Source organism: Mustela nivalis, assembly GCF_964662115.1.
Source record: "Mustela nivalis genome assembly, chromosome: 13".
NCBI classification, from domain to species: Eukaryota; Metazoa; Chordata; class Mammalia; order Carnivora; family Mustelidae; genus Mustela; species Mustela nivalis.
Window position 1 is genome coordinate 76,413,927 of NC_139032.1, and position 25,284 is coordinate 76,439,210.

At 45.5% G+C, this 25,284-nt stretch overlaps 1 protein-coding gene across 3 annotated transcripts in view; it reads right to left on the reverse strand.

Moving 5' to 3' along the window:
* Positions 1-25,284, reverse strand: part of ASTN2 (astrotactin 2) — an 855,422-nt gene that overhangs the window by 426,456 nt on the left and 403,682 nt on the right. For 2 of the 3 annotated variants that reach the window (XM_082697137.1, XM_082697136.1), the window contains 3 exons: positions 19,260-19,344; positions 18,166-18,240; positions 17,241-17,378 (listed from right to left, as the gene is read on the reverse strand). In XM_082697137.1, coding sequence (XP_082553263.1) covers positions 17,241-17,378; positions 18,166-18,240; positions 19,260-19,344 — 298 coding nt within the window. The remainder of the gene's footprint in view (positions 1-17,240; positions 17,379-18,165; positions 18,241-19,259; positions 19,345-25,284) is intronic. The other variant, XM_082697135.1, reaches the window with a different exon arrangement.

Below are 25,284 nucleotides of genomic sequence, written 5' to 3' on the forward strand. Positions count from 1 at the left end.
TGCAAATATCCTACTCCCCTCTCTCTCTCTCTCTTTTTTTTTTAAAGGTTTAAATATTTGAGAGAGAGTGAAAGTGGGTAGAAAGGAACAGGAGGGAGAATCTGAAGTAGACCCTGCTCTGAGCACAGAGCTGGACAGGAGGCTCGATCCCACGACCAGGGAGATCATAACCTGAGCCAAAACCAAGTCAGATGCTTAACTGACTGAACCACCCAGGTGCCCTATCCTCTTCCTCTTCCACCAGTTAGTTCTGGCATGCATCCATGATAAAAAAAAAAAAAAAAAACACCAGGTTACATGCATTAGTCAGTGTTGAAAGCCACTCACCCTTATCTAAAGAGGTTAATACCTGGCCTTCTGGAATAAGAACCATATAGGCAAAAGCCTGAGGGATGAGTAGAAGTAGCTATATTCATTGGAAACTGGTGGGGAGGGGCAGATATTCTGGGTTCAATAAAGGCCTGAGACAAGCGTGCATACAAGACACCTAGAAATGAGCCAAAGCCAGGCAGCCAGGCGCAGAGTACATTGGGGGTGTCGGCTGGAGGTGCAGGCAGAGAGAACACAAGGAGTTTGGGCTTCTTAAAAGGGTTATGAGGGGGGCACCTGGGTGGCTCAGTGGGTTAAAGCCTCTGCCTTCAGCACAGGTCATGATCCCAGAGTCCTGGGTTCAAGCCCCATATCGGACTCTCTGCTCAGTGGCGAGCCTGATTCCCTTCCTCTCTCTCTGCCTGCTTCTCTGCCTACTTGTGATCTGTCAAATAAGTAAAAAAATAAAGATCTAAAAAAAAAAAAAAAAAGGCGGGGTTATGAGGGACCCATAGAATGGGTTCAATCAAGGTAATGACATAACCAGATTTCTGTGTTGGGGGAAAAAAAATATCCCTTGGGTACCATGTGGAGCCTTAACCTAAGAATCTCAGGAGTGAAAGAAGTGATGTGAGGAGGGGACAGCAGCACCCAGAGAAGGAAATGGTGACTGGACAATGGAGTAGGGCTCACTGAACAGCAGTGGTACTGTATGAAGTTGAGTGCGACATGGGGGAGATGTCAGGTGCTGTGGACACGCATGGAGAAAGGGCCTGCAGGATCAGAAAAGGCTTCCTGGAGGAGGTGGCCTACACCAGTTCTCTTGGATGAGTACAAGACAGCCAGATGAAGGGGGGCAGCTGATGCCTGTGTTCTAGGCAGGAAGAACAAGAAGCGTGGGGAACCGAAAACACTCTAGAAGGCTGGAGCCTGGAGAAGGGACCTTGGGGCTGTGGCTGGAGACAGAAGCAGGGCCAGACGCCCAAGGCTGTGGGTCACACTGAGAAGTTTGGGCTCTACCTTCCTGACGACAGGCAAGGGGAACAAAGGGGTGGGGTCTGAAGCAGGTTTGTAATTCCAAGGAATCCACTCCAGCTGCATGCAGAGGACGACTGACTCGGAGGGCAGGCTTAGGGAGGCGGGAAGAAAATCCAAGAGACCTATTTGCCAGTGTTGTGGAGGAAATGCTTACAAGGGGCCCATAGGGCCTGGTGCTCGACACGTGGGAGCTATCCTGACAGCTCCCGGTTCTGGGTGGGGGTGGGGCGGGAGGGGTAGGGCTGGCCAGGAGGACCCGTCGGGGTCTTTGAAGGCTCTAACTGGGGTCTTTCCTGCAAGCCTTTGGGAGCATAGGTTAAAAAGGAGAAAACCCCTTCCCACACCCAGGAGAGGGAGAAAACCACCTGTTGGCTGGGGATGAGAATAGGAGAGAAAGAGCAAGGGGCTCGCTCCGGTGTGGAATGAAGACAAATGGGCAGTGAGTTCCGGAGAATACATCCTTTCTCCGGAACACTTGCCTCTCCATCAGGGCCCCGCACAGGCCTGTCAGGCGGGAGCAGCGCTTTTGTGTGTGTGCAGGCTGTGCTCCCGTTGCCATGGCGATGGGGCCATAAGTCACGTCTGCGGCTGCTGCACAGAGGCGCGGTGATTTATGCCTGCCCGGCTGGGATTGTAAACTTTTTTTTAATGTTCAAAATCCGTCACAGCCGGGGAGGGTGGGATGTGTCTGGCTCACTTTGGAGGAGCAGGTTGCTGTCAGACCTGCCTGCGATGCTCCTCCGAGCCCCACAGGCACCGTGCCCCGGGCGCTGGACCCTGCGGCCCAGCCGGGCTCTGCAGAGCTCCTTTTAGACCAGCGGGAAGGGTTCCAAAAGCCTGGGGCTGATGCTCATTCCGGGGACCAGAACACTGTCTTATTCCTGAGGCCAGTTCTTCCTCCTGTCTCCCTGAGCTACGGCTATGCATGTGGGCATGTCTCTATGCTTAATATAGGGGCTTCCTAATCCTCACTGTATAGACCCTTGCCCCTTTGGAACCGGGTCTCTAGAAGGGTACAATGGAAGGACCATGAATTTGAAATTCTACCCCCTGAGCCTCAGTTTCTCATCTGTTCAATGGGGATAATATAACTTCATCTAAGGTACGGCTTCCCAATCTTGGCACTATTAAAATTCAGGTTTGGATAATTCTTTATGGACATTGGGAGTTGGGCAATTCCTTATGAGAAGGGATGAACTGTGCATCGCGGATGGTGAGTAACGTCCTTGCCTCTACCCACTACATGCCAGTAATACTTTTCAACTGTGGCCACCAAAAATAGTCCCAGAGATTGCCAAACGCCCCCCTGCGTGCTGAATCATGCCTTTAAAGCCCATTTTGCAGATCAGGGAAGCGAGCTTTTCTCTTTTGACCTCTAGTAGCTCAGCTTTCAAGGGCAACCGGAATCTTTCACTAAGCCCAGGCCCTTCTGGGATATGCAGATTCCCTTACTACCTCCTGTCAAGCCTTCCAGGCACTGTATTCACCCCATTGGACTGGACACCCTTACAGTGGTGGACTCATTCCTCCTACAGCACCTGTGCGACCCCAGTGTGTAAATGTCAGGCACCTTCTGAGGCTGTTCCATTTCCGTGTGGCTAACCCAGCCTTGTTGTACATGGGAGGATGCTGGCAGGGCTAAAAGATACCCTGGAGAGGAGGAGGGTGGGAGAGATGTACTGAGGACCCTTACTCTGCTCCCAGAACTCTCTACCTAAGATGCCTGGCATGTCAGGTGTCTGTCTAGGACGGGCTGGGAGGGCCGTGCATGCTTCTCCCTTCCCCCCAAAACCATTCTCTCTCATGTCCTTATTCTTTTTTTCCTTAAAGAAAAAAAACCCAACACTGCAGTAATCTATGCTTATCATTTACTGTCTTCATCTTTTTTGAGTACACAGCTCAGTGACATCCCGTATACTCACTGTGTTACGATCCCTGCCATCCACCTCCAGAATTCTTCATCATGGAAACGGAAGCTTGAAACCTCTTCAACAATCACCCCCCTCCTCACCCCCCTCTCCACTCAGCCCTTGGCAACCACCATTCTCCTTCCCTCTCTAGGATTTTTGGCTATTCTAAGTACCTTGTAGAAGTGGGGCTGTACAGTATTTGTCCTTTTGTGATAGGCTTATTTCACTTAGTATATCCTGTGGGTTCAGCCATGTAGCAGGTGTCAGAATTTTCTTTTTTAAGGCTGAATAATAGCCCATTCTATGCATGTACCACTTTTGCTTATCTATTCAACTATGGATGGGTGCTTGAGTTGTTTCCAGGTCTTAGCTGTTGTGCACAACGATATGAATCTCTGATCCCTTTCTGAAGCAACGTTGGGTTACATTCCAATGACTCAATCATTATGCACTTACTGAGTAGTTACTGAAGGCAAAGTCCCAAGAAGGGAAGATGGGTTTGGAAAGAGCATGAATCACAACCCCTTTTGAATTGGCAACATTTTCTTAAAAAGCCTCACGGAGGATCCCTACGATAGTCAAGATTTTTGGTGCCAAACTCATCTTAAGTTGACTCACTTGATTCTCAAAGCGATCTGATGGGATGGGCAACTACATTTATTTTGTAAATATGGAAACAGGCAGAGAAAGTTAAAACAAAACAAAACAAACAAACAAACAAAAACAAAAAACCCTGCCCACACTTAACCAGATGGGGTTGCACTGCTGGGATTTGAGTGAGAGCATCCAGCAGTACAGCCTGGGCCATGAATATCTGGGCTATTCTGAATGAGAGTTCCAAAAAGGCTAGATTGTTATGAAGGTAGAAAACCAGAAGAAATCTTTTCCACTGCTTTTTCTCGTTGCTACTTCCTTTTCCTCCCTTGCCCGTTCTAGGGGATCCTATAGCTCTACTCACCCAGGATTTGTCCCTCTTCTGAAGTATCCGAACATGCCCTTTCTATCCAATCTTGCACCTTCCATAAGGGCTGGGTGCCTTCTACAGGGTCGAGGAGACAGGATGTAGAACTCAGCAGCAGTTGACCTGACTCAGCAGTTGGCTGGAGAGAGACCAGCTTTCCTCCGCTCTGCCCTTCCCAAAGAATGTGTGTGCCATCACCCCCCCCACCCCCTTCTCTGATATTTGGCGTCATTTGTGTAGTTTGTGAACCTCAGTGGGCCAATGTGGTACTACCTGAAGTACCAAGGAACTCTGGTACTGAGCCTGCACCTCATGAGATAACCACTGAGGAGACTGTGTGCTTCCTGAAGACTTTTGATGCTCCTTAACATCTTAATGTCCTCAGGAACACTTCTGCCAAGGGAATCAATGTAGCAACTTCACTTATCATAGGATTTCTTAAAACTTTCAAATTAGAATAATCTCCCCTTTTTTTTTAAATTTTGTTACATTTCCTAACCCCAAAGTACTGGTATTATTTGGAACCCCTCTAAGACAAGATGGATTTTATAATAAACAACAAACACAAAAAGGGAGGAAGTTCTGTAGGGATGTTTGACACTAAGGATATTTATGTGTCAGGAGGTTGGATGATGCTCAGAGGCAATACCAAAAAATTGTTGAGCAATTTATGGGTAATGTGAAAATATCCCCCTGACTGTGCCACTGTAGCCACATGAACCTCAGGTCATCAAAATGTTCTGTGTCCTTTCTCTGAGGCACTGACTGTGCCTAGAACTGGCTTAAGATTCAGGCCTTGACCTCCAGGATCACATACCAGATACAAGGTAGGGGTAGGCTGGGAGTACTCCCCTATAATTAACTGTAATGCAAAGCAATAGGCCATCCTATAATTGGCCGGCGCAATGGGAGAAGGGGGTCATGACTCCAGTAGATGGAAGGAGGACATGTTCTGGAAAGCTTGCTCAGAGGAAGTGCCACTTCTGCAAGGTTGTAGTGGATGAGGTGTAATGTGCCACACACACGGCAGGCTATAGGGATATGACGACGTTTTAGGAAGAGGAAAAACATGGGTGAAGACAATGAGATAGGAAAATGTCTGGCATTTTGAGGGAATGGCAAATGAAGACATGGTGGGACATGCGATCCCAAGGGGATGGTGGCCAGATTCTGAAGTGTTATGTGCCTGGTGAAACGGTTTGAATTTTGATGCTGGCTGAAATGGTTTGATCTTGAAACTGTGGGAAGGAAGATTGAGGAGCTCTAAATCATTTTAGCAGCAGATAGGCCCTGACCCAATCTGAGCAGAGGTTGAATTGAGCATGTGTATGGGGATCCAGTGGGGACTGAAAGCATGGAGACTCTTTGGGCGGGTCTGAGCCTGGGAGTGTCAGGGAAGATAGACACAGCCATTTTGAGGACATTGAAGGCAGAATGGAAAGGTCGTCCATCTGACCCTGATTCGTTTCCATTTCTTCCTCCATGTCAGCCCTCAGCTCATCCTTACCCTGCCGGGGGCCTCAGGAGACTGACTTTAGTGGACAGACCCAATGCACTCTCTTCTCCGTTCTCCCATCATGTCAGCCAAAGGCAGGGTTGAGGGCAGGGAACATCAGCAGAAGGTCTAACGGGAAGTGGTGGAGTGACGTTGGGACATTCCTTCCCCTGGTTTTTTTCCTGTCTTATCTCTTGAATGAAGGCCATAGTTCTTGTCAGGCAGTATTTTCTGTGCGATTCTTTCTCCAGGTTCTGGTAACTACACCCTAACCTTAACCCACTGACACCAGCCAATCTACTGCATACCCCTTGTTGCTTTTCTAGAATTTCCCCCCAACTCTGTGAATAGCCCCCCTTTAAACTTTCCCTACCTTGAGCAACCCACCTGCTTTTGCTGGGACCCTCTTTGATATTGGTTTCCTTGGTGAGTGAGGGGGGGGAAAGTTAAGCCTAATATCCAGATCAGTTCATTAGAGAAATATCCTAATGATCTTCCTGACCAGACTGCATTGGTGCATGTACGGGCGTGTTGGATAAAAGGGGGGATTGGGACTTATCTGGCAGAAAAAGATGCACTAAGAGAAATGGTTGATCCTACTCAGCTCCAATGAGTGGGTCTTAGAAGGCAAAATGATTGCTTAATTTAGTTTATCTTGGTGATCAGTATCCCTGAGTTGCTGCTTGAGTAATTTAAAGCCTGGCCGATTTAGGTGAAACCAGAGCAAGGATATGAAAGAGAACATTGTGAGCCCATTGTGAGAACATAGCAGACAACACAGTGGGGGGGGGCACGAGACGCGTGTAGGCAGAGGGTGGATTCTGTTGACCTAGAACCATCCATGTAAGGGCATGGGGATGGCAAAAATGACTCAGAAGGTCACTTCCATTGGTGAGCTTATGATTATGTCAACATGCCCTTGGAATTCGAAGATGAAGTTTGAGACCCTTGTAAAGTGGGTAGTTTGTTTACAGCTTAAATTAGAGTGTTCCATTTTTAATACATTACAAGTGACAATGAGAGTGCCAGACAGCATCTAGGAAGCACCTATAGGGAGGCCTCAACTCTGCCTCAAGCCAGAAATCTATTTCAGGAAACTCGTTGGAACCAAGATGAAATTATCCAAATATACCCCCCAAGATAACAGATAGATGGATAAAAGCAGATAGACAGAGTACGCTCCATTTCTAACTCATCCTCAATATCTCCATCCACAGGACATATCTAACTCCTACATCTCAGTAACCAGAAATCTCTCTTCATTTTACTGGGGAACGCAACCCTTAATTCATCAGATGTAGAACTGGGAGGACCTCTAAACACCACCAAGTTCAGAGTTGGCAAACACCTGACCCTTCTGTCACAACTCCCATCCAATACTGAAGGCTGGTGTTATACGCTGATCATGACCCTCTTCCCAGCTGAGTCTGGTCTGTACCCTCAGAAATCTTTCTACTGTAATATTGTAGGCAGCCCTAGCCCATTAACTGGAGTTTGTAGGTGAGTGAGATGTCCCATAGCTACCATCTGTGATTCAGTCCAGTCTGTAGAGGAGGTGAAGCCCAGGGAAGGTTCTGAAGACATGGACTGGAGTAGATGTCAGTCCATGGTCCTCACCTCCTTGCTTCCATGGCTGTGTCTGTACTTTGTGACCCCACTCCCCAAACAGAGATGGCTCATCTGGAGGGGAGCTCTAACCCGTGCCAGGCCAATAAGGTTTCTTCTGTAGGATTTTTCAAACTGCAACTCACAGAAGAGAAGCATTCACTGGTTGGGGGTAAGAGCACAAAAGTCTGGGGACTCATGGTTCTCATGACCCCTGCCAATGGCAGGAGGGATAGTAGGGAGGATGAAGCTATTCAGGAGGAGAGAAAGAAGCCATCATAGGATGAGGCAGAAGCAAGACAGAATCCTTACGTCATGTTATGCCTCAATCCCCCTCCCTCTGTGCCTCAGCTAATCTCCCTCTCTTCCCATGGTACGCTTCCAATACCACTGTCATTAAGCTCATTTGAATTGAGATTCTGTCTCCTGAAACAAAAAACATGCTAACTGATAGTAAGCAGAGAGGGTTTCAACACAGGGCAGTAGACAAGGGAGGCATCACAGCTGTCATAGGTTCCTGAGATCAGAGGCTCTGTGTTCAAATCCCACCATCCATGCTGCTTAAGATCTTAGAATGTCAACTCCTCCTCTGTGAAATGGGGGTGGGGGGTGGGGACAAAAGGGGCAATGACCTTGGAAGATGGCTCTATAGACCACATATGAGATGTTGTGCAGAGAGCCTCTGGCTGCGCAGGCATGCCCAGTGTGAAGTCAGGACTCAGACCCAGGTATCCTGACCCCCAGCACAGCGAGCTTGCCAAATACTGCACTTTCATGTTTCTCTGTCTCTCTTTTCATCGAAAAAGCCGTAGTCCCCTTTCAACATCGGAAGTCCCATTTGAAAAGTGTTTAACTTCTAATGCAGATATAACAAGTCGTTTCTCAGATTCACTGTATCTGCAAAGCCTTCTATAATTCAACATCAAATATTTATTATTACATTTATTAAAGTTTTAATAATTTAGCATCTCCTGCATGTAAGAGAGGAGCTTAGCTAACTGGTTCCCCTTTATCCAACCTGGGTCACTTCAATATTTATATTCCAAAGTCTCCATTTGAGTTTCATTTAGCAGAGGCTATGTCATGGGCCCTCCGCCTGAGCTCACCGTTGGTGCGAGCTACAGCCTCCCCAGTGGCAAAGACTAACAGAAATCTGGTGCTGAATGGTGTTTGAAGAGATTTACCGAGCCTGGGCAGAAACTCATCCTAATAGACTTCACTTTTATTATGATCGCTAAACTGAAATGGGGGAAAATATATATGTCTCCAGGCTCGCTGGCTGAGTGACAGGCAGCAAGGATGTGAAGAGATGTGGGGATGGAGTAGGTCCATTTGTGGGAGTGTGGAGGCCTTTAAAACAATGCTTCTCAGAGGGGTTTCATCCTTCTAGAAGGAGGGAGGGAGGTGGCGGTGCAGGGCAAATGCTAGTGGAAGATTCCATGAACCCAGCTGTGAGTGCCAGACAGACTCACCCCTGCTCCCACAGACCCCCTTTTCCCATTTCATATTTCATCTTTCACTAGTACACAGTGGACCTCCACACACACATAAACACACACACACACACACACACACACACAATCTCAATGCATGAAATGGTCAACAAAGATGCAGACAGAACATTCAATGGGCCCAGCCCTCAGTCTTACAGAGAGTCCCCCAATCAATAATTCTGAGCAGTCCACCAGATAGCTTGAGTCCTGATTTTGCCACTCACTACTCATAATATTTTGGACAAAGAGATTAAATGTTTTGTGCCTCAGTTTCTTCCTCTGTAAATAACAGTGGCCCCATCCTTGAGTTGTTGTGGGAAGTCAGAACTAGCGCATAAAGGGCTTAGACAGGGCGTGGCACAAAGGGTTCAATACCTTAGGCTTTATTCTTGATGACTGTGGGCTAAGAGTTTAATGGTTATTCAGTTCTCAAAAACATCAAAAGATACACTAGCAATTCTCATTTACATTTATAGGCAGGAAACAGCAACACAGAAAGTTTAAGTCACTTGCCCAAGGGCAGCTAGTGAGTAGTGGGGCTGGGATTTGAACTCAGGCAGTTTGGCTCCAGAACCCACACTATTCCCTTTGGTCAGTATCCTCTCATCTGTGTTTCAAGTGGGGAAGGAGCTTGCCTACTGAGATTGTCCTGCCCTTTGGGAAAGGACACCCTGTGACTAATCGGTGAGAAGGGGAAGTGGGTGAAGTACGATGGGCTAGATTCTACATACTGAGGACTGGAGAAGCCCCTTCCTGTCTCAATGTCCCCACTGGGATGCACTTCAAGGCCATGCATATACACACACCACCATGATTAATAAAATCTGCTGAGGTTATGAGGAAGGCAAAGGCAAGAAGTCTGAGTCTTACCCACCTACAACAGGAGGAAGGCACCTTGAGTTCTGAACAATATAAAGCCTACATCAAGGGACTCCGCCCAAACCAGACTCTGCTTTGCCAGGCCTTCCCTGGCAGGAGCCCCATTGTAATGTGTCACCTGTCTTACTCCTGCCTACCCTCCATATCCCAATGCCCTGCTGCTCTTAACCTCCCCCGCCCACCGAGCCTTGGCCACTGATGGCTACCTGATCCAGTATGCACACCTCTCCCTTCTCTGTACTGCTCCTGTACCACGAACTACGTCTTTTGTCACCTGATCCCACTGCACTGTATGGTTTCTCCCTTATTTATAATATAATGTCTATAAAACTCCCTTATTCATATATAATGTCTATAAAACTTCTAAAACACTTGACTCATTGACCGGTTGCATATAAGGGTCTGTACTAGTTACCCTATACTAGTTGTCATCTTCACAACCATGTGAGGAAAACACAACCCTGTCTATCTTCCAGGTTCAGAGATGGAAATGGCAGGGAAGAAGGAAAGTTACTTGACCCAAAGAACTCTGGTCACAGATAGTACACCAAGATTCACATCTGGCTCTGTAGAATTCCAGCCCTGCTCTCTTTCTAACTGCTTCTTTCCTTTGAGATCTTTTTATTTCTAGAACCAGCACAGGGTCCATCACACAGGGAAGCATCTGGAGTGCTTCTGTTGAGGGAGTCACTTTAGGACGCCCGTCCCACATTTCCAGAGCACACTGCATCTGACCTGGGGTCCCGGTCTGGGCAAAAACCAGATTCTGGGATCTGGAGCATTCACACAGGAGCTCCTGCAGGGGGCGCACTCTTCAAGTGCCCCGGGGAATCTGCTGATTCTGCCAAGCGAGGTCCACAGAGGAGAGAGAGAGGAGGAGGAAGATAGCGCAGCTTTTCTGTTTCCTCCCTTCTTCTCCCTGCCACCTGGCATCACACTCCAGAGACAGTGAGCCAAAGGCATGCCACTCCCAGACCCCATGCTTTGTCCAGGAGAGAACACCTGTGGGTTTTGTCCAGCATCCATCCACTGCCTGTCCTGATCTCCCTCTAGGGAACCATCCAACCTATACTCTCTCGATCCACGTGGTAAAGTGCCCGCACTCTCGCCAGACGCAAGGGTGGGTCAGTGGCCCAGGTCTGGCTACTTGGAGCGCTCTGCCACTGGTTCGGAATACCGCCAGATGTTGTCAAACAGGATAAACAGGGAATCACAGCCTGGAGAAGAGCAGCATGGTGTCAGGTGTCAGACTCTCTGGATTCGAATCACGAGTCTGCTGCTTCGGTTGGCAAGTTATGTGACCTCTTTGTGCCTTAGCTTCCTGCTGCATTAACTGGAGCTAATAATGGGTAAAAATTCAATGAGCTTGTTTCAGTAAAGCACTTACAACATTGCCATCTTATAAGGATACTTGTTATGGTACTTTGGTCCCATCCACAGAATCCAGGATGATCAGCCTACCTTACTTAAGGGGCTTAAACCTTTTTTCCAAATAAGGTGGCATTTACAGGTGCTGGGAATCGCTGCTGATACGCTGGGGGGCATTATCAGTCTCTAAGATTGGAGTCAGAAAATGTGTCTTCCCAACAAGTTTCCAGGTATTCTGATGCTCCCTGGTCCAGGGACCACACACTGAGAACAAGTGACCCCATGGCTTCCTGCCCATACTTCCCAGTGTGGCTCAGGGGTCTGTCCTCTGTACGACTTTCCTTTTCATTCTCAGGGGAGCTTACTCCTCTCCACCCTTGTGGTCTTCCTCTGTCCTGATCTTTCCCTCTATCCTCTTCCACTGTCACCAAGCATGACATCTTTTTGTTTGCAATTTTGTCTCAGCAAATGCACTGGGATCTCTGTTAGAACATTTTTCTAGCTCCAATACTTAGCCTGGTGTATAGTAGGTGTTCAGTAAGCTCTTAGGGCTTGGAACTGAAAGGCCAAAGGAACAAGGAACCATTCCTAATTTTATTCTGAACTAATTCAATGTGGAAACCATCACCAAGTGAGCGGCGTGAGCGTTCATTCTGATATCCCATTATTCTTTCAAAATTGTGCAGGAATTAACAGTAGTTCACTGTTTCATTTCCATTGATTTGAGATCATAGAAAAATCACTGAGGGGCTCCGGAAGCTGGGCTTTGTGGATGATTATTATTCCAACTATAATAGCTATTCTTGTATCTCCCATAGAAGAAGAATCAGCTCTGGGTGAAATTGTGAAGAAGGCTCAGTGTGTAGAAATAAGTGTTGTTTGCCATGCTTCTCTCTCCACGAGGATCTTTTATTTCATCTCTTAAGTCAGTATCTTGTTCTGTGCTCCTGGCTAGAGAGATTCCCAAAAGCAGAGGTGGGCCTTATTATCTCCGTATTCCTAGGGTACCTGGCACAGTGCCTGGCACACAGGTTTTTAGAATTGAAAGGAGGCCGTATGCAATTTAACTAGCCCTCCCCTGTCCACCTTTGAGGCTAACCTCGTTAGTGTCTGAAAATCTCATTGCCAGCAGCTTCCCGCTGGGACGGGCTGGAGCAAGGGAGCTGTGCCCCTGGGGACAGTTCTCTTCTTTGGCCCTTCAACTCCTCAGACTTGAAAGCCTTCCCTCTTGCCTTAGATACCGCATAGCCCAAATCTCTCCACAATTCAAGGTTAATTGCTAATGTTCTCTCCTGCAAATATGTTCTTAATTCCTTTGGTCAGGAATTGCTTCCTCCTTCTCCAACCCAACCCACCCCCACGTACCCTGTGTGTACTGTCCATGTGCCCTGTCATTCCTTCTGCACGCATATCCATACCCATAAAGCCATCAGCCCTCCCACACCATACCAGACCTTGGAAGTCCCCTTAAATCTTTCTCAAACATGGCAAAGGAATTAATGTGAGTTTTCAAAACTAAGACACTATGGGTTTTAAGACTGGATGTAGCCTTTAAGCAAAAGGAGGAGAAAAGAATTAAAAAGACAGAGAACAAAAATCTGTTAGACTATGCTATGGTAACAACCAACATAATACTAATGCTTCTAGAAAATTCCCCAAGTGCCAACCTCAGTGTTTACAATGTATCATGTCATTTGATTTTCAACACACCCCTGCGTGGTATAATCTTCTGGCTACATTATCCACAAGGAGAAACACATCTCCAGAAGCCTCTTCCATTAAGCGAGTGGTAGCTGTGGGATTTGGACTCAGGCAGTTCAGTTAGGCTCCTGTAGCCTATGCTTTAAAAAGAAAACTGCCTCACATAATAAGCTGTATGTTTAATCAAAATACAGCATATATAGAAAAAAGTATATAAATCGTATCTGTAAAGCTTGGTGAATGCTTACCGGTGAAAACACCCATAAAACCACCACCCAGATCAAGAGATCAAACATTGTCAGCATCACATAAACTGCCATGCTTCTCACAAATCACTGCCCTTTCTCTCACCCAAAAGTAATCCTTATCATTTCTTCTAACGGCACAGATTTATTTTTACTGTTTTTGATCTTCATGCAAACACGCTTTTTATGTACCTTCCGTAACTCCGTATTACGTTTGTGAGATTCAGGGACAACTATGGGTGGGGTTGTTGTTCTGGGTAATACTCATCATTAGTAGTATTCCATTGTATGACCATTTCATGACTTAGTTTCTGTTTTGTCGCTGATGGGTATTCATGGGTTTTTTGGCAGTATAAATGAATGATATTATTAGCATTCTTGAATGTATTACTTGTGGTACATATACACACATTTCTGCTAGGTATGTTACTAGAGGTGGAACTGACAGGTTACACCGTATGTGGCTATTCAACTCCAGGAGATTCTGCCCATATTTACATACTGGACATACTAACTTACATCCCCACTATAAATGTCTGAGAGTTCCAGGTGCTCTACTGCTCACAAAACATTTATTATCATTATTGTTTTAAATTTAGCCACCCAACTGGAAAGAGCCTATATATATATTTTTTGGAGTGGAGGGGGAAGCAGACTTCCACTGAGCAGGGAGCCTGAGGCAAGGCTCCATCCCAGAACCCTGGGATCATGACCTGAGCCTAAGGCAGATGTTTAACTGACTGAGCCACCCAGGGTTCCCAGAGCCCATACGTTTGACTGCAAAATAGCTCTGCCTTCCATAGTGTGAGATTCTGTACTTTTCAAATAACTTGCCATAAACTAAAACATAACAACAACAAAAATCAATAGGCAAAGCATCTTTAAGTTTTCCTTCCAATTTTGTTATATGCTTATCTTTTTCCTTTCTGACTTGGCTTTGGGACAGTCTTTCTTCTGATCTCTTGGTTGTGATTCTCTGGCTTATTATTGGCTATCTATAATTATGATCTATTATTTATTAATTTCTAACACATCATCTGACTGGAACTTATTAATTCTTTAAACACCGATGATCACTTGCCTGGCCAATGTCATGTCAAACGCGCTTTATTAGTGCAGCTTGGAAAACTCAACCTCCATAGCACGATTTCTTTTGAATGGTAATGATTACAGTCTTTTATCCTCCCTTGCAGGGAAGCCAATGGGCATTGGTGGGAGGTGAGATGAAGGTATGACATAAAGGGCTGTCTGCTCTTGCTCGAAGACCAGAAGAACGCATGTGGACACCCCTAAGCAGGATAACAATCTAGTGCCCTAATCAAACCAAATATTCTTCAAATATCTGTGTACTTTCTTTAAGGAGAAGCTTAGTGGTTTGTAAAGAAAGGGTTGAGAGGGATTACCCACTGCTGCAAAACACCATCCCTCCCTCCCAACCTCAACAGCTCTATTCTGGCCCCAAGTTGGTGCGAGGGTGTGCTCCATGTAACCAGGCACAACGTTCTTAGCAGGAGTTGAGAAGAAGCATCTTGTTGCTACTGGCTCGTGCCCCTTGAAGCTCTTAACTCTTTCAACTTACTGCTATATTCCTTCCGAAGACATAAAATACTCTCTCGGAAATGCATGCTAGTACTAAACACTTTTTTCAATTTTTTTTTTTTTTTTTTTTTTTTTACATTTCCAAAGATGTTTTACAGTCACTACAAATGAATATTCTGGGCCCTATTTTGCCTGGCTTGCCATTCGGTATAATTCAGATTGAATCAGAAAAAGCAGCTGAGTCATGCTGTGGATTATGGTCATTCTCTACAGACCTTCATAGCATAAACCTCCCCGAATCTGCCTTCCCCACCATCACCAGTTTCTGCCTGAACTCTACTGTAGTTGGAATTCAATTCAGTGAACCTTGGCATAATGCCAAGGGAAAACATTATATACCAGTGTTTATGTATCTTAAGTTATTCAATCATTACAATTCTTGGGAGATGTTTCAATAAAATAGTTAAGAACATGGGTTCTAGAGCTGAAGAGGTGATGAGTTGAACCTTGGCTTTATCACTTACTGGTGAAGGCATTGCCCTTATGCCTCAGATTTTTTTTTAATCTGGATTAAAATAATAATCACATCACAGCACCCTAAGGGGTTGTTATAAGAATATCATGGATAATGTTAGCAAAATGTTTGGCAGGTAGTAAATAATTAATGGCTAGGGGTTATTATTATTGTTACACTATGTGAAAAAGGCACTATTAATATCCGCATGTTGTTAAGAAAATGGAAAGTTAGCAAGTTGGATTTGGCCAGTCCATACATGGTAGAGATGGAATTCTAAGCCAGACCCATTCAACTCCAGAGGGAGTGTTATCATCAGCCAGTCTAATATTTGTAGCTTCACGGAAACTACAAATTCAACGTCAACAGTACAGAACTCAGAAGAGAGCTAGGGGAGACCTCAATCAAGGTCACTGGGTCTCCTTGAGAGTAGTTCCTCAACCAGATGGTCTTTGCTCCATCTTTGAAAATATGCAATGCAGATAAACCACAGCCCATGCTTTACTGAAGCCTCACTATCCAAAATAGAAATAACAGTAATTTGCCATGAAAATGTGTGTGGTAAAACCACCTTAGTTCTTAATAATTATCACTTCATTTCCTAAGCACTACCCCTTAACAAACTATCTTTTTTAAAACTACCTCTTTTGGGAAATATCAACAACCTGAAAAATCATGCTAGGTTCATCTGTCCATGAACAGTTGAGAAGGTGGGGATAAACAGATTGCAAAGCAGAGACTAATCCAAACACAACCCAAGGTGTTGGGTTTGACAGCTTCCTATCAAGATGCCACAGACATACTGATAACATCCTGATTCAGAATGGCCCAAAGCCAGCGGAGCACAATTGCAAGAAGTAGTGTGGTAAGGCATGATTCTCAGTTCCAAATGAGGGGCTGTTTATAAGCCAATTTTTTTTATAAGATTTTTTTTTAATTTTAAGATTTTTTTATTTATTTGTCAGAGAGAGAGAGTGAGAGCGAGCACAGGTAGACAGAGTGGCAGGCAGAGTCAGAGGGAGAAGCAGGCTCCCTGCTGAGCAAGGAGCCTGGTGTGGCACTCGATCCCAGGACGCTGGGATCATGACCTGAGCCAAAGGCAGCTGCTTAACCAACTGAGCCACCCAGGTGTCCCTATAAGCCAATTTTAAAAGGAAAATTGGAGGGGTGCTTGGATGGCTCAGTCAGTTAAGCGTCTGACTATTGATTTTGGCTCATGTCATGACCTTAAGGTCATGAGTTCAAGCCCTGTATCAGGCTCCATGTTGGGCATGGAGTCTGCTTAAGATTCTCTCTCTCCCTCTGCCCCTACACATACCCTGACCTCCTTTTATGCATTCTCTCTCTCTCACTCAAAAAAAAAAAAAAAGGAAAATCAGAGTCCATTTTTGATAACATCAAAATTTTTGGAATGTTTCCCCTAATCAAACTGGAAGAGAGGGCACCCAAAAACACCTCCACTAGAAAGCTCCAGAATAGCGATGGGATCAGATCTAAGACCACTGGCTTAATTAAATCAATAAACATCTAGTAGTTGTCCAATATGTACTTGGAACTGGAGATTAGAAATCTAAGTAAGTTATTTGCTTTGACCTTGAGAGATTCACCACATAATGGGACAGAATAATATGTAAGCAACTAATTACAACACAGTAGAGTAAGTCTATAATGAAGTTAACTACAAGGTGCAAAACGTGTAAGAAAAGATGTAGTCTCCATCCCTTCATGAATAAAGAACAAATAAATTTGACCCTGACATCAAGAACCTATGGATTAGCCCAAAGTCTGCTCCCAGTACCAGAGTCATAATAGAAAGCATCTCATACTCTAATGTTTCACCTTCATGATTCTCCAGTATACTATTAAGTAATGTTCTTTTATAAGACATAATCATTAATAATCCCAGGATGAGCCAGATAATGTGTTAGCCTTGCTCATATTTTATATAAACCCAGAAGGAATGCAATAATGTTGAAATATAAGGCACTGAGGCCCACCAATGGAGCACATTTTTTGGAGGGTGAACCTACAGGGGACAGTTCTTCACATCACCTGCTAAGCAGGTGCCTACTTCAAGAATACGAGGACTACTTCTTTGCCTGAGTCCCCATGATGCTGAAACAGAGAGGCTTCCAGTGCACCCAAGAGTCCTCGATATAGGACCCAGGGGATGACTTCCCTACCTGACATCCGCAGGGTCTTCCGTGACGAGCACATCTGTCTTGCAGCTGGCCAGCGGGTTGATGGACAGCTCCACAGGAGGAACCACGAAGCTTTTGCTGACAGGAAGCCAGAGTCCTTGGCCCAAGCTGAAAGTAGACCTGCAATGTAAGAGTTTCCATTGGGGAACTCCCTGGGAAGCAGAGAGAAAAACAGCATATAGGGGCCCCTCTCCCACCCTTCTAGGGCCACTTCTAACCTCCCCACCCAACTGAGTCCCCTGCCTTCTCTCAGGTGCAATTTTGGCCAACCTGGCCCACACCTGGATGGTCATCTCTTAAACCGATTAATCGTTCAGCCCATGCATTGCATTGCACTGCTGGTTTTCTTTTCCTGACCACCTGTCCCGACTCCCAATAAACTGTGGGCTCTGTGAAGCCAGCGGCCATTTCAGCTTCGCTTTCCCAAGCAATGCTCAGAGCCAACAGGGGCTCTATAAGTGACTGCTAAGTCAGCCGGCACAGTCTGCACAAAGGTGAAGAGCACGGACTCTGAATCCATTTGAACCAAAATCTGATTCCCAGTTCTGCCACTTAATCCGCTGTATGTCTTTATCAGCTGAAGTACTGAGGTTTCACACACCATTCCGTGGAGGTGGCGGGAAGAAATTCTATGGCTGGAGAATATTTTTAAAGCACTGGACTGGATAATCAGCCATGTCTTCCCCTGTTCAAATATCTGAGTCCATAAGTCTAGATGCCAGACAAATGGGAATTCGATTCCCATAGCAACCCGGGCCATGATGGTCCATTCACACCCAATGAGAGTTCCTCTGCACTCAGCACAGCCTAAAGCTCACAGGCACCACTGACTAAGGATGCATGGCTATGGCTCCCCAGACCCTCCTCCACTCCCCAGCAGCATGTCCCAACAAGACTGTCAACTCACCTGAGAATCTTTTCAGGGGCTTGTTCTCCTGTTACTAGGTCATAGCCCCTCTCCAGTGTAGTGTAAGGCCAAGGTCTTCAGGAAGAATAGGAGGGAAAGAAAAGGGAACAGGAGATGATATGAGTCAGATGGGATTCACAGAGGGGCACTGCTCAAACGTAGCTTTACAGACAACCAAATTTCACAGAAGTAATTGCATTTGACCCTTAAACAGCACTGGGCTTGGGAGCTCTGACTTCCCACACGGTCAAAAATCTACCTATCACTTTTGATTCCCCCAAACCCTAACTATGAATAGCCTACTGTTTTATTTTGTTGTTGTTGTTGTTAAGTAAGCTCCGCACTCTTGCCTATGACCTTGAGACCAAGAGTCATGTGCTCTACCGACTGAGCCAGCCAGGCCCCCCACTAATAGCCTACTGTTGGCTGGAGGCCTTACTGATAACATAATCAGTTGATTAACACATATTTCATAGGTTATATATATTATATTCTTTATTGTTATAATAAAGTAGGCTAGGTAAGAGAAAATGTTAGGAAAAATCATAAAGAAAATACATTTACAGTCCTGTACTGTATTTACTGGGGGAAAAAATCTGCACGTAAGTGGACCCATGTGGTTTAAACTCCTGTTGTTCACACTCACGTACTGGGCAAAACTCTTTATAAGAGAATGTCTCCATCTCACAGAAGGACTCAGTCTTTTAAAGACCACTTGTCTGTTTTTGGAATTTATGGACAAAAACCCCATTTTCTTTCTGCATCAGTCCAGTGAAGAAAGTGTCCGTTGATTACCTACGGTCTGGGAGGGGGAGTTCAATTTGAGACTTTGTTCTCTACAATAGTCATCGATCGTGTACCTTTACTACTAAATTGTGATTCAGTGGAAAATAGGGTTCATTGCCCATCAAGCCTTACAAGAACACCACTTGTAGAGAAAAGTTCTCTTTCTGGAGCAGTTTTGTGGCCTGGAGTCACAGAGCCGAGGAGTGGGGACAGCCCTCCACTGCCCCCGTTGCGTGGCCTGGAGTCACAGAGCCGAGGAGTGGGGATGGCCCTCCACTGATCCCGCTGCAACGTCCTTTGCTACTCACCCTTCACTCTGCCCCCAGTCGCTGCGCACACACAGGTGTCTGTGCACCGGGTCGGGGGCGTAGCCTTCGTGACAGCTGCACTCTCCTGCAGGCAAGAAGAGAAAGGGGTGTGTGAATTACTACCTGCCCCAAACAGCATTCTCCCCTGGCTTCCTTGTTTTCTCAGTGGGCTGCCTGGTTTGAGAAAAGCCCCAGGGGAAGAGCCTGTTCTGGCTGACCCACCACGGAGGTTCCTAGTTCATTCCATTTGTTCATCTGGCCATGGATTCATTCAGCAAGTCCGGACCCTTGCCGGGTTCTGGGGCCCACGCTGAGGATGCAGAGATACGACACTGACAGGCCTCACAGGTTAAGAAGGGGCACAGGAAGTGACCTGGTGGCCACAAATGGAGGTCCTAATTTCAAATATTTAAATTATCATAAAGTACATTCGCACTAAGAGTATAATCAGACAACTGAATTCTCTCCACTTGAATGAACAATTCATGTTCAACCATGAGCCCCAAATCAAATGTCCCCTCCTCCAAGGTATCTTTGATTTCCCCTTCTAGACGGTTTGTTCTCATCTATCATTTCCAGATTTTATTTTGTTTGGTTGTTACTGATGTCTTGTTAGCTTTCCTTTCCTCCTCTTCCCCCCACCTTTCCCCTCTTGTTCCCTTCTTCATCCATCTGTCCATCCATCCATCTATCCATTCATGTATCCAGGCATCATTTTATTATGGCCATCTCATATGCCTGATTGCAAGAATGCTTGCTAGTATCCCACACTGCCTTTAGTGTCTTCTCCCTTTGGCCAAGCTCACTTCAGGTGGTCGGCCCATGTCTAGTTTCCTTGAACATCTTCAGAGTTCAGAATTCTGGACGGGTTTTCCAAAGCTCTCTGTCCTACCCTCTTCAATTATCAGTCCTGCTTCACTGTACACTCCTCAAGGTTGAGATGAATAAGGTTCAATTTGTTAATGGCTTTTCCTAAGTTGTATTTGTGGAATGTTGACAGATGCCTTACCAAACATAGATTCTATTTAAAAAGAGAGATATATATATAGAGAGAGAAACACTAGACTATTTGTAGAGCCAGTGGTATGTGATTCTTCATGAAAATGATACCTAAGAGGTTTCCCAAAACCTATTTCACCTTGGGACGCTTGCTGGTGGAACAGGTCACAAGATGGACCTATTATGGACCACAGACCATGTCCACAGCTTAGGAGATGCTGGTAGGAACTGCCCTGCCTTAGCCCACTGCCTAGAACTGAGTAGATGCTCAATATTGTGAGTTGAATGAATAATTAACTATCTGTGATGGTTCATAAATTCCTAGACTATTGATGTCAGGCTGCCTTCTTTTTTGTCTTCAGGTGATCATGCTTATACACTCATGGGCGTACACACACACACACACACACACACACACAGATGAGCCTGCAACTCTTCAAACCTACAGTAATTCTGATTGGCCTTACCTGAGAGTTTTTGAACCATGCTTCCTGGAAACGTATAATTCCGTGGGAGAGAGTTAAGAAATTTGCAACTTTTAGATTTTAATTCCCCCTAAAAATTTTTAAGTCTCATTAATAGTAAAAAAAAAAAAAAAAAAATGAAGGCTAAACGTTCATATGTTACATACTAGAATTTAGGACATGGGAGAGCATAGTCACATTCAGTTCATTTGCCAGGTAAATACATTTTATGCAAACCTCATTTAAAACCACCACCACCAAGCCAGCCCACAAAAATACCTTCTTTTATCATCTCTGTTTCATCAAGGAAGATACAATAGACTAGGAGCCATTGGAATCGAAGAGCTTACAAGCCCATGCTTTCTATAACTACCCATCTTGCAAATTGAGGCTTTTTTTTTTTTCAATCTTGGGTTACCAAAACAAAACACAGCAGGGAATAGATATTAGGGCAACAGAACTATTACCCATAACTCCTGATTTCAAGACGTTTGTATTCATCAACAAACCTTAATGTTTTCACTGATTCACTAAAAATGTTATGTGTTTGACCTTATACAAAGCATTCTGACTGTTAAAAAAAAAACCCTCTCTAATTTGTTTTATACATTATGATGATGCTTAATCTTTGTAACCTCGGCATCAGCAAGTATCTGGCAAAGAGCCTGGGATTGATAAATGTTGGCTGAACTGAAATGGTGGTAAAGCAGAAGGAGTGAAGGATGGGTCAGAGGTAGCACCGAAAATGTTCAGAATAGGATTGCTGGAAGGAGAGAGAGAGGGGGGATCTACCTTTCCTCTTCTCTGGATACCTGGTAAAGAGAGCATCAGTGGGGCTGCTCTCCGACAGGAATGCTCTCTGTAACTCTCCTCTCCAAAAACAAGTTCAAGTCTTCCAACAAAAGTGTGTGCAAGCTGGTGAGCTGACTGTTGCCCAAGATGAGGAGAATGGAGGAAGGGGGCTGAGATCCTTGAAATCTGGGTGAGAATAATTTACCAAAAAGGGGGTGGGGGTAGGAGTCACTCATGATGTGTTAAAATGGGACAGCCCCATCATGAAATATTCACCACTTTGAATATGTCTAATATTAAATATTAAAAGTCCTGGCATTTGTCCTCGAGGCTCTCAGGGCTGATTTATGATCTGCCAAAACCGCAGACCTCGTGATTCATAATGGAAGAGGTATATGGTTGCCCCTGGTCCGGGGACAGGAAGTCAGGCTGGAGTGGGCAAGACCGGACGGGAAAGGAGAGGCTTTCCTCTTCAGGGCAAGGGCACAGCTTGGGTTCCTAGTTCTCCAATCTGTGACTGCAGAAAAGGGCACAGGTCCACTGTCCTCTTCCCCTCCTCTGGGAATAAGACTGAGAATGAGGAATCTGTACAAAGAAAGCGTGCTGGTGTCTTCTGCCTTTCTTTCTTCCTTGCTTACCAGGCAGGTTTCTCAGCTCTCAGAACAGACCATTCATTACTGTCACTCATTATATAACAAATATGTATTTTGGAAATGAGACGCGTCCACCCCAGAAGGCCCTCAAGGCTGCCTGGAGAAGAGGAAGTGAGGCAGGCGGAAAAGAGGGTTGAAGACAGACGGGCCTGTGTTCCAATCCTCCCTTTCTCTCTCCATGGACGTGTGGTCTTGGGGAAGTCACTTCACCTTCGTGGGTCTCAGTTCTCTCATTAACAGAATGGAAAATGTTAGTCATGTCGACCTCACAGAGCTGACTCTAAGAATAAATGGAAGAGTTGAAGGGTGAGGCTCGTGGCTTAGGCAGCCAGTGAGTAGATCTGCAATACATTTCTCCTCTTTCCCTTCTGTTCCAAGACAGAACTCCGTCTGATATATGCTGGACTCAACTCTAAAGACAGTGAGTAAGTAATCTCCTTCTTGCTGGGCCTTAACTTCCCCATCTGCAAAATGGAATGTTGGGAGTAGAAGTTCATCAATTCTGAGTGCCAGTGAGAATCAGCCTTTCTACATCCCTCAACTCTGTTTTCCGGACACTGTGGGAGAGTTAGCTGTGATCACTCTTAGCAGTTGGGCTGGGTGTCTCCAGTAAGATTTCCATCAATGCCACGGCTATTGGCGTTATTGACTCCCATTTCTTATTTTGCTGGCTCAGCAAACTCACCACTATTTGCAACCAAGCATTTCCTTCTTGCAAGATGCAAACTTCTGATAGCCAGACCTGAGGATTAACCCCTTCCTTCGAGGAGTCCTTTCCTCAGCCCTGCCTCTACATACCCAGAGCCGCCAGGCTAGCAAAGAATAGCTTTCCCGGGACACAAGTTTGCATGGTTTCCACGTGCTGACTACCATCACCCAGGCTCCTTTACTCCTGTCACTACAGAAGTTCTCTGAATGAGGGGACTATACCCTTCTTGCTGACTGCCACAGTACCTGCTGTGCTGTCTGGTACATCAATAAATGAGGGGGTATATTTTACAATAGTAATGTCTATGCCAATGGGGGTGAAGAACCCTTTTTTTTTTTTTAATTTGCCCATTCTCCCCACCAAATTGGGAACTTCCTGATTGCAGACATCTTTTTATAATCATCCTCATATGCAAGTAGTAAGTATAATGCTGGATGAAGGGTAGACAACTCACTTGCTGAGTGAATGAATGAACCAACAAATGAATATATAAAAACATTGTAGTTTTCATGAATTCAGGCTGAGTTCATTTAGAATAATGACAGTTCTGCTGAAGAGTAGAAGAAACTTTCTTATAACGACGACAGGTATTTGCCAAGGAAATGGAAAGTGTAAGCATGAGTGTTGATGAAATGTCTAAAATAGAATTCTATTTCACATCAGAGCAGAGACAGCTCTTAAAGGTCATCGAGGTCACATCTTCTCAGCTGCATTGTTCAGAAGGGAAAATACAAGCTCAGAAAGTGAAGATGTTTGGCCAGATCACTAGACTAGCCTCAGGGACAGCCAAGATTAGAACCCAGGGCTACTGGCCATTCCAGTAGCCTTCTTCCCACTGCATGGGTGGTCTCAATGCTTCAATATACCTGGCAATATTTTCAAGGATTTTTTTCCCCCTTTGTATCCCTCAGATATCTCTGACTTTCCTTTAATGAGAATTTATGACATTTACAAACAGGGATTATTTTTTAATATAATGAATCTGAGACATCCTTAACAGATTGAAAATACACATTTCGATGGGATTGATAATAGAGACCTTAAAAAAGAGTTTAATCTCTTCATTAAAGTGGCTCCCATAGGGAATTCAGTTAGGTGGATTTTCATCGTGCTCGGTCCTGAAACTCTGTATTATCAGCTCCAGATGAGCTGCACTGGTTTTAAAATATTTACTCTTCATGTCTCCTAGGTCCCATTAGTCGGTTCTCATTTTATGTTACATACATCCTCACTCCAGAAACCCTTGGGTAAAAACAACAAAATCCCTCAATTATGAGCGATCTTGAGTGTGGCTTGTGTGAACTCTTCAAAACCGCTTCACAGTGGACATCGCCTCCATGTCAATCACATAAGATTATGGGAAAGTAGTTCAGAGTGTGGGCCCTGGAATCATCTTGTTTTGGATTCAGATCCTGGATCTTGCCACTTCAAATTTTGCATGAATTTGATCCTGTGGCTTCACCTGTCTGCATCTGTTTCCTAATCTGTAACAACGCTGGTATCACCCATCTGCTAGAAAGATCAGTGATGTCTTTGAAAAACCCGCAGTACAGTCCCTGGCACATTTCTTCTCGCCAAAAAACATCATCAATGTTTGTGTTTTTGTAATTATCGTTCCTGGATAGGAGAGGCCAACTTAACATCTTGTTTTGAGTGGAAAGAAAAAGTGCTTTCTAGATGAAAGATGATCATAATTTCAAGGCAGGGCCTGTGCAAAGCCAAGGGGGTCTCAGTGTCTTGATCTGTGTATTTGGGGCAGCTTGAATGAAATCGTCTCCGAGGTCGGTTACGGTATTCCCAGAACCAGCCAACACCTGACGCCTTTGTCTTCACTCCTCCTGCTGAAGGACACGGGAGCATGAACGAGGGTATCAGCCAGAGGGTACCGCCCCCTCTGTCCGCCACAGCTCAGAGGAGCTCATCACCTGCCCAGGACAGCTAGATAAGTGCAAAGCCTTCTTCCCGAGCCTGCCTGCTGTCCGGCTCCTCTCCTCCTACCTTGTCATCCTCTTACGATTCCATTTTCACTTGCTTCTGACTCAGTCATCACTTATCATCACAGGCCAGGGACACTGGCTGCTGTTCACTTTCCTATTTATTCTTGCCACTGCAGCTTGGAAAGATATCTCCCTGGGCCCTCAGAGCAATACGCGTGCATGGCATCCGTTCTTGTTCTGACTCTGAGCAGTCCACCGTGGGCTTCTTCACTGCCAGCTCTGGCCCTGGAGCTCAACCCGGGGCCAGGCATGCAGTGCAAGGGGCATGGGCTGAGCACAACATCACTGGGAGCCTGCTTCACGTCAGAGTGGTGGAAGGTACCCGCCGTAGGTCACTGTGGGTCATCTCACAAGTCACACCCATGACCAGCACCAGGAGGAAGGTACTAGCATCCTCATGGTAAAATAAGG